The 9,691-nt window shown below is 50.4% G+C and overlaps 1 protein-coding gene across 1 annotated transcript; it reads right to left on the bottom strand.

Annotated features, from left to right (window-relative positions):
* Window positions 1-770: 770 nt before the first annotated feature.
* LOC143838956 (C-X-C chemokine receptor type 3-2-like) lies at window positions 771-9,310 on the bottom strand. The gene is made up of 2 exons (XM_077340846.1): window positions 9,201-9,310; window positions 771-2,315 (listed from the first exon to the last, which is right to left on the bottom strand). Exons 1-2 carry the CDS (start codon window positions 9,228-9,230, stop codon window positions 1,272-1,274), a joined length of 1,074 nt encoding a protein of 357 aa, XP_077196961.1. The 5' UTR covers window positions 9,231-9,310; the 3' UTR covers window positions 771-1,271.
* Window positions 9,311-9,691: the final 381 nt, after the last annotated feature.

Genomic DNA, 9,691 nt, shown 5'->3' with positions numbered 1-9,691 from the left:
AGCAGTGGAATAGGCTGCCTAAGGAGGTGGTGAACGCCCCTTCACTGGAAGTCTTCAAGCAAAGGTTGGATACACACTTTTTTTGGATGCTTCAGGATGGTTAGGGCTGATCCTGCATTGAGCAGGGGGTTGGACTAGATGGCCTGTATGGCCCCTTCCAACTCTATGATTCTATGATTCTATGATTCCTGGTCCCCCCCCCCCCCCTTCTCTCTGGTTCTCAGACGTTCCATCTCCTTGCCCGCCACTCTTTCCTCTCTCGCAGTCGTCCCACAGCTTCCCTCCAAGGGCTCACACGCTGGCTCCGCTCCTGCAACTGAGTGGGGAGGTGTGCGTTTTCCTTCCCCTCCCCTCTCACTCTCCAGAGTGGCCCCGGTTTCTTTCCTAAGTCCGGGGACATCCCTATTTCTTTTCTCCTGTCTTCTATGTCAGCCCCAGTCTCTATTCTTCCATTTGAAGTTGCTCCCACCATTTTAGAGACCACTTGTCCGTGGTTTGCACCAGCGTGGCTCTGTCCCTCATTGTGTTTTCCAGCCGTTTCTCCTGCAGGCACCCACGTCCCCGGACACAAAGGCATTGTAAAGGCATTCAGGTAATGCAAATGAAAAGAGAAAGGCCCACAGCAAAAATGAATGAAGCAAAAAGAGACACAGCGAAAACACCGGGGTGGGGCAGGGAAACAAGAAACAAAAAGGACATATTTCTATATCCCTGATAAAGTAATCGACTGAACAAACCTCCTCAGCATTTTAATAATTCTAAAGTGGTACAAAGAATGCTGAACTATTTTGCTGTAAAGCATATGCATCTCATATTCTTGTCTCCATGATCTGGAATGAAGAATTGTACCACTGTCCTGTGTACTAGGTGGTCCCTGATTGGCTGGGATAATCTGTTTGCTTATGCCAAGTCGAAGAAGAAAGGAACAGCTCTTGCTTGTCTCTGGTAATGTCATCTATAGTCAAGTATGAGTGGCTACAAAGTGTTGTGCCATTGTCTTGTCCATTATGTGGTCCCTGATTGGCTGGGATCACCCGTGTCCTTCTGCCAAGGTGACGAAAAAAGCAACAGCTGGGTGAAAAATTATAGTGAGGAATCAACAACGATGGGATTTTAAAAATCGAATATAGGGAGCAGCCTCTATTCTGTTAAAATGGCTAATAAAAAAATCCCAAACTTGAAACTGGAGAATGTGGACATTTCTCCTTGGGATTCTATTTCTTTAGAGGAACTTGTTGGTTCTTCTTAGGCCCAGCTCCCCACTGCAAGTCTCACATCATGACTGAATAATCGTAGTCTATGCCTCGGGTGGTGGTGTGGCCCGATGGCGGGCTGTACTCCCAGTTGGAGATGCTTGGCTGGTGTCCGTCACTCCTGTGCCGTCTATGCCAAAGCCTAGAAAGCTCGCTTCGGAACTTGACACCCACAAAGGCGTACACCAAAGGGTTGAGGCAGCAATGGATCAGACCCAGGGTCTGCGTGAACAGCAGTCCATAATCCAGTGCCTTTTCCCAGGCACAATTTCGCCCCAAATGACGTTGCCGGTGCAGGGTATCCAGGAGGAGGAAGATGTGGAAGGGGGCCCAGGAGACAACGAAAAGGACTAAAATTACCACCAGCAGGCGCAAGGCCGGCAGCTTGCCGAACAGACGGGCATGCCAAAGCCGGATGAAGATTCGGCCATAGCAGAAGAACATGACCAGGAGCGGCAACAGGAAGCCAAGGAAGAAAGAGGTGAGTCGCAATCCCAGGCGCCAAGATTCAGCTTCTTGGGCCTCGAAGCCAAGATGGCAGACGTACTGTCCTGCCTGAGGGATAAAGGACACGGTGCGGAAGTGCACCTCCACAGCCGAGAGGCCCAAGCAGATCCCCCAGACCACAGCAGAAGCCAAGTAAGTATGGAAAAGCTTCCAACGGTGGTACAGCTGCATGCCATAGATGATCGCCAGGTAGCGTTCCACGCTGATGCAGGCCAGGAGGAAGATGGTGCTATAGCTGTTCATGGATGTCAGGGTCCCCATGAGCTTGCAGAGGCCCTCTCCAAAGATCCAGCCCCAGGTGAATTGGGTAGCCCAGAAGGGGAGAGACATCACCAGAAGGAGATCGGCCACAGCCAACTGGAAGAGGTAACAGTCAGCCAGGAGCCAAGGGCACCGACGTCTACCCAAAACCATCACAACCAGCCCATTGCCGACCAAGCCTACCACAAAGACCATGGACAAGACTATAGGGCTGAAGATGCGAGTAAAGTTGCCCACCTCACTTCGAGGACATGGATACGTGTTGGGGTCAATGTAATCGTAACCAGTGGAATCCTGGGGACAAGAGAGACATGAGTTACTGGTGAATCTCAACAAGGAACAAGCCACTGACAAATTCCCAAATCCTAGTCCAGCACTTCAACCCAGCATGTCCCAACATGTTTGTTTTATATTTTTACTAGTAATTAAGCCCACTGCAGGCTGAATGCAGCAGGCGCTAGCGGGGCGAGGGAGTCGCACGGGTCGTGGCGGGACAGGGACGGGAGGCGAGGGGCAGCTCGTCCAGTGTCCACCCTCCCCATGGCATACCGTTGCGTTGGCGGAGGAGGAGATGGGGCAGGTGAGGGTACAGCTGTTGAGGCTTTGGGGCCGTCGGCGACGCTGGAAGTCTCCGTGGAGGCGATGGGCCGAAGGCGGGTGGGCGGAGTGGCTGCGGGGGCGGCAGCCTGTTCGCGGGCCGTGGCGACAGGTAGAGTGACAGTGGGTGGCGGGGCGGGCCGGCCCCGGGCGTGTGGGCCGGGGCGAGTCGTTCTTCATGCGGGCGGCTGGCGGCGGCACGAGGATGATGGCGGGCGGCCATCCCTGGCCGTGTGTGAATCTGGAGGCGGCTGGAGGCCGGATGAGGATGACGGCGGGCGGCTCTGAGTGGTCGGGCGGGGAGGCACCGACAGCGTGGCTGGAAGGGCGCGGCTGGAAGGGCGGCGGCGGCGCACAATCGGGCGAGGTGGTAGGGGGGAAGCTCGCAATTGGTCCCTTGGCGCAGGACTGACAATCGGAGGGCCCAATCGGCAGGCACAAAGCGCCTGCCGATTCGGTCCTCCGATTGTCAGTCCAGAGGAAGGGGCCTATGGGCATCCTTCCTCATCACGGACAGGGCCCGCCTTGGGTGGCCTTACCGAATTATTTCATCCGTTCCGCTAGGAGCAGGTTAAAGATACCTCCCTTCCTTATGGCTCTGGGCAGTTTACATCAGCAGTCCCCAACCCCCGATCTGGAGACCAGTATCTGTCCGTGGATCAGTCAGTACCAGACTGCGGCTCCTCCTCGCCCGCCTCCCTGGCTGCTGCCTCAGGGGCTGCCCTGCCACTCTGCCGTTGGCTCACCTTTGGTGCTCTCCAGTGGTCACCATGGCTGGGGCTCCCCCTAGAGGTGGCACTGCACAGCTGCTGCTGGCAGCGCCCCCAGCGGGTGGCGGGAAGTCAGGGGCGCCGGTGGGAAGGCAAGTGGAGCAGGGGCCCAGGCAGCAGCGACGACATCCCTGAGCAAAAGACTACCCCCCCCCCCCCGGCCTCAGTAAACTTGTCAAGCGTTGACCGGTCCCTGGTGATAAAAAGTTTGTGGACAACTGGTTTACATAAAACCTCACAGGGTAATTACAAGGAACATCATAACAATCATAATATACCATATAACATATCAACTATGGAGGATCCAGGTAACTATCAACCTATCAGCTTGACATCTATAGTTGGCAAAATTTTGGAACATATCATTGAGCAGCTGGAAAAGGGGCTGTGATTTCTATGACTCAGCACAAGTTTCGCAGGAACAAGTAATGTCAGACAAACCCTATCTCTGTTTTCGAAAAAGTGACTACCTTACTGGATCAGAAGTAAACTGTGGACATAGTTTGTCTGGATTTCAGTAATGCTTTTGATAAGGTTCCACATGATATTCCTGCTGACAAGTTGGTAAAATGTGGTATGGATCCTAAGTCAGGTGAATCGATAACTGGTTCACATTGTACCCAAAGGGTAATTGTTAATGGTTCGGTATCAACTTTTAATGGTTAATGGTTCAGCATTATCAGGAAAAAAAATTCACAGTCAGAGTAGTTCAGCAGTGGAATAGGCTGCCTAAGGAGGTGGTGAGCTCCCCCTAACTGGCAATCTTCAAGCAAAGGTTGGATACACACTTTTCTTGGATGCTTTAGGATGCTTAGGGCTGATCCTGCGTTGAGCAGGGGGTTTGACTAGATGGCCTGTATGGCCCGTTCCAACTGCTGGTAAGGGCTGGCCATAGCCCATAGCCCAGGAGGGACACACCTGCACCACTCCCTCCCAACTGCAGGCAAAAATGGCTCCTTAAAGGCTTGACTCTGAGGCATTGTATGATTTTGAAGTCCCACCTCCAAACCTCCAGGAATATTTCCAACCTAGCATTTTCCAATCGTCTTCCCTTCCTCTCCCTGTAGCAGATTCCCGGTGAGGCAGGTGGGTAGAGAGCCTCACATGGAAGCTGGCAACCCTAAGAGGAAGACTCTCTGGGCACAGCAGTCTTGACCTGAGTAAGATTTTTTATACTGTTTTTTTATTTGCCAGGCCAAGGTTGAAAAATGTCATTTCAGTTACCATGCTTTCCAGCCATTTACTTGTTCACTATTTATAGTTTCAGGCTGTAAATATTTATTTAGATCTCTCTGTACTTTCCAGACTCACAGGACTCTCCAGCTTCCTGCCAGCTCTGTCAGTGTTCTGAGACGATTCACAGTTGGACATGAAAGTTAGGACAGCCTTGGGGCGAAAAGGGTTGGCGCAGCCTGTCCAAGCCTCTGTTCTCATCCCCCTTGGCGGCCCTACTGACATCCTCTCCCTGCGGTGGTCAGGAGCAAACTGGCAGCAATGCCTCCTGATTGCCCTGGAACTCTGGTCTGTCCTTGTGAGGGCCCAATCGGAAGACGCTTTGCGCCTTCCGATTGGCCCCTCTGCTTGTCAGTCTGGGGCCAAGGGGCCAATCCAGGAGTTTTGATCCCGGACTCAGCCCACCCCACGTGGAGAGAGCTACTGGGGAGAGTTGCTGCTGACCAGGTGAGGCTATTGTTCTGCCTGGGTGAGGTGATTGCTGGGTAATTGTTGGGAGGATTAAAAAGGGCTGCGCTCGCGAGCCTTTGGCACGAGACAACAAGGGCGAGAGACAAAGGGCTCTTGGCCTGTGGCCCTTAGCCTGGGGTTCTTGGCCGAGCAATTAGAATCAGTAGATTATATCAGTAGATTATATTTCCCTAGTACTTCCACTGCCTAGACATTACAATGGACCTCCAGGACACTCATCCCATCATCTGCAGTGAGTGTGACATGATTGCCTTCCTCCCAGAAGACAAGATGGACTACAGCTGCCCCAAGTGTAAGCTGGTAAGACTTTTGGAGGAAAAGATTAGGGGATTAGAAAACAGAATTATTACTCTGACCCAAAGTAAGAAAGGGGAGGAGTTCATAGTCCAGAGCTCTGCAACTTGGAATAAAGAGAATACAACCAGTCCTGAAGAGGATAAGGAGATTGACCACAATAGGGAGCCTCTGCAGGCAGTTCGGAAAAAGACTGAACGGCGAAGGGTGAGAGTTCTCGGGGCCTTTGGAGCTCCAGAATAGATTTCAGGCCCTTGCAGAGGAGGTGCAAGGGTCAACAAGGGAAGAGGTCCCAAAACAAAGTCTAAGACAAAGGGAAGAGGCCAAGGGGACAGAAGGAAATGGAGTTGAGAAGAAAAAAAAAAGGAGAGTACTGGTAATTGGAGACTCCCTGCTAAGAGGAATGGATCGCCATGTGGCTGGGTCCGACCCCTTAACCCGAGAGGTGTGTTGCTTGCCAGAGGCGAAAATTAAAGATGTTTAATTTTGCCCAAACTCCTCAAATCTACAGATCGCTACCCATTTGTGATGGTCCATGTGGGAACGAATGACATGTCCCTGAATACCATCGCTCCTATTAAAAAAGACTATCAAGATCTGGGGAGGAAGTTCAAGCAAATGGGGGCACAAGTGGTATTCTCTTCAACCTTGGCTGTCAAGGGAAGAGGAATGCGTCGGGAGAGGAAGATAATGGAGGTGAATCACTGGCTGCGTAGTTGGTGCCGGCAGGAGAGATTTGGTTTCTGGGACCATGGGATAGGCTTTGGTAGCCTGGAGAACAGGAGGTTGAGAGGGGACATGATAGCCCTCTTTAAGTATTTGAAAGGTTGTCACTTGGAGGAGGGCAGGATGCTGTTTCTGCTGGCTGCAGAGGAGAGGACACGCAGTAATGGGTTTAAACTTCAACGATATAGGCTAGATATCAGGAAAAAGTTTTTCACAGTCAGAGTAGTTCAGCAGTGGAATAGGCTGCCTAAGGAGGTGGTGAGCTCCCCCTCACTGGCAGTCTTCAAGCAAAGGTTGGATAAACACTTTTCTTGGATGCTTTAGGATGCTTAGGGCTGATCCTGCGTTGAGCAGCGGGTTGGACTAGATGGCCTGTATGGCCCCTTCCAACTCCATGATTCTATGATTCTATGATTCTATGATTTCAATTTTGTTCAACATAGCAACTTTAATGGAGCCTTTAGGTAGGTCATATTCAGTTGTGTAAGGGTGTCAGAGGGGGACCAGTGGATTTTGTTTGGTTGGTCGGCCTCAAGCAAATGTCTGGTGGAGGAGCTCCCTTTTGCAGGCCCTGCAAAATTGTGGGAGAACCCCTGAAACATTCTTCAGGCTTTGAGAAACCCCAGAAGTGGCATGATTGTGCAGAATAGGTTTGGGAAGCAGAGCTGTGTCCTCACTCACCTGGGGCCCCTCTCCTCCCTATCCACCCCAGGCCCATCATTGGCCATTTGGTTGACATGACCATATATGGTCATATCTCCTGATAAATGATTGAGAACTTTAAAAAATATATTTAAATTAATTAAATTCCACCTACTCAGGAAACCCTTCCAGGGTCATCAAGAAACCCCAGGGTTTCACGAAACCCTGGATGAGAAAGTCTGCTTTAACCACTACACTACACTGGCCTCTGAAGAATTAACTGGCGTTGGAGTGAGCAATTCATCATGCATGGACATTGGAGAGGGGTTGCAACATTCCTCTAATTGGGTATAGGTGTGATTATCTTGATTAGGACGCCTCTCTGCCTTAACCTGGATGCAGCCCTCTGCTCCCTCCTCACTCTCATTTTGTCCCCTCCCTCTATTCGCATGGCCTTCCATGGATCCTCCCCCCTTACTTTGTCCTCTCCCCATCTTCACATGGCCTTCCACAGACTCCAGTCTCTCTCTGCAGGCCTCTCCTGTAGAGGCAATTCTCCCACACACCCCCACACACAAGCAGGCCATTAGGGATAGAGAAAGTACTCTTTTTGCCACATCATAGAAGAACTGGATTTACTTGAATAAATGCATTTTTTACTTTTTGCAGTATCCTTTTTTGGAGATATATTTATTGTATTCAGGATCACACTTCTAGGACTGGGCAAAACTCCTTTAGGTTAACCCAGGGGTAGTCAAACTGCGGCCCTCCAGATGTCCATGGACTACAATTCCCAGAAGCCCCTGCCAGCGAATGCTGGCAGGGGCTTCTGGGAATTGTAGTCCATGGACATCTGGAGGGCCGCAGTTTGACTACCCCTGGGTTAACCAAATAACCCCATAAATAAAATATTTTGTTGTTTTTCACATTCTACGAGATCTTGTCAACATCTTAGTTCAAAATTCTTGAATGTAGTACTCTTTAGATTTTGGAGGGCTGTTCATCAAAACCCTCACTCCGCCCCTAAGGCCAAATAATCTTGGATCCATTGGAGATGCCTTTGCTCTGCTTAGGCCTTGAGCTACAAAGAGAGGTTTGGTCTTCTCTAGTAGGCATTGCCAGTGTTTTGAACTGGCTTTGCTCCCATCCACAGCCTCACTTGTGTTAACAACCAGCAAAGTCATTACTTGCCTAATTTCAGAAGCAGAGGCCAGTCAAAGGCACGAGCCCTGTGAGGTTGCGATGGGAAATTCCTGGAGATTTATGGGTTGAGCCCAGGAACGACTGGGATTGGGGAGGAGAGGGCCTTCAATCATGTAGAACACCAAAGACAAGACCTTCTGGCATGCTGGGAGGGGTGGGGTATAAGTAGAAAAATAACTGACTAAATAAATAACTAAATAAATAGACCTTATGCTCTGCTTGAATTTTTTGGTCACACACAATCAGTATTACAAAGTTGAAGCTAGTCATTACCTGGGAGTCTAGTCTTCTTTTGCTGACATTAAAGAATCTGAATACAAGAACTTCTCTTCATGTTTAATGTTAACCTCTAGTAGGAACATAAGAATTCTTCTGTTTACTGTGAGATTTATCGAGACACAGTTTTCCCCCTGTTTGTATGCAGACCCTGGAGCTGCCAACTATCCAACCTGAAGACAAACCATTTGATTTGGGTTCCCTGCTTCTTCCTTTCCCCGCTTTGGCTCAGAATTGTGTTCCCTGCTCTATATCTCCCAAACAAGGAAGGGGAGTCACTTGAGGAAGACCATCTGTACACAAAGGTTGCTCTGGAGCAGGTGGATCAAATTTTATTCCTGAAATGGCTCCTGAATCTTTAACCGGCACAAAACAATTGAGAAGACCAAGTCTTCCCTGGCACGAGAGGTACAGTGAAGGGGGGCAACCTTAGCTTTGGATATGGTTGCCAGCCCTGGGTTGAGAAATTCCTGGAGATTTGGGGTTGAAGCCTAGGGAGGGTAGAATGCCATGATGTTCAGCCTCCAAGGCTGTCATTCTCTCCAGAGAGAACCAATCGCTGTCATCTAGAGATCACTTGGAATTCTGGGAGATCTCCAACCCCCCACCCACCGACCCACCTCCCATCCCCCGGAGCCTGGCAACCCAGGTTTTTGCATAGCAGCATGTTCAGAGGTGGAAGAGCAGAAATGGGTGACCAGTGGTTATCAACCTGGGGGTCGGGACTCCTGTGGGGGTCGAACAATCCTTTCACAGGGGTTGTGGCAGGTGGAGCAGCTTGGCTGGGGGGGCCCCGCCACTGTTGCCACTCCTCCTGAAGGCACCCGTCAATTTATAAACAATTTATACACAATCATGACCAACATGAGGAAGTGTATTAAAGGGCCATGGCATTAGGAAGGTTGAGAACCACTGGTCTAGCAGGAAGATAAATTCTGGTGGGCTCCTAAGAGCTGGAAGAACCTACCTCGTAGAGTTCTTTGGACAAATTGAACATGTTTGCTTCTGCTGCTACAGCCCCCGAGTCGTTTTTCAGTTTGCCTTAGGTGAGACAAGATGCCGCTCTCCCAAGGCCTGGGAGGGAATGAAAACAAAAATGTGCAGTGATGTAAGAACCAGCCCTCGCTGTTAGGAAAGCTTCCAAGAAGGGGAAGCAGAGAGAGGACAGCCTGCCTGTTGCCACCGTTTCTACGTGCTTTTTAAAAATAAAGTTAGACCTGCTCATATGCTTTGAAGGGAAACTCAACACTGGGAACCTGAGAGCCACCTCTGCACTGCCATGCCATGCTAAGATCTGTGGCAGCTGCTGCTTAGAGATCCAAAAGGCAAAGGGGACACCTTATGCTTTTGAACTAGGGATAACATGCCATTAAGTCACAGCGGATTTATGGAGACCCTGTAGGGCAGGGGTGGCCAAACTGTGCCAGCTGGCAGGGGCTCATGGAAATTGTAGTCTAT

Source organism: Paroedura picta, chromosome 5 (genome assembly GCF_049243985.1).
Source record: "Paroedura picta isolate Pp20150507F chromosome 5, Ppicta_v3.0, whole genome shotgun sequence".
Taxonomy (NCBI): domain Eukaryota; kingdom Metazoa; phylum Chordata; class Lepidosauria; order Squamata; family Gekkonidae; genus Paroedura; species Paroedura picta.
This window is presented reverse-complemented; position numbering and strand designations above follow the sequence as displayed.

Coding starts and splice junctions, on each gene's coding strand:
- LOC143838956 (XM_077340846.1), bottom strand. CDS start 9,230: ATGTTCAATTTGTCCAAAGAACTCTACGAG. Junction 2,316..9,200: donor TGTCCAAAGAACTCTACGAG/GTAGGTTCTTCC, acceptor TCTTGTCCCCAG/GATTCCACTGGTTACGATTA.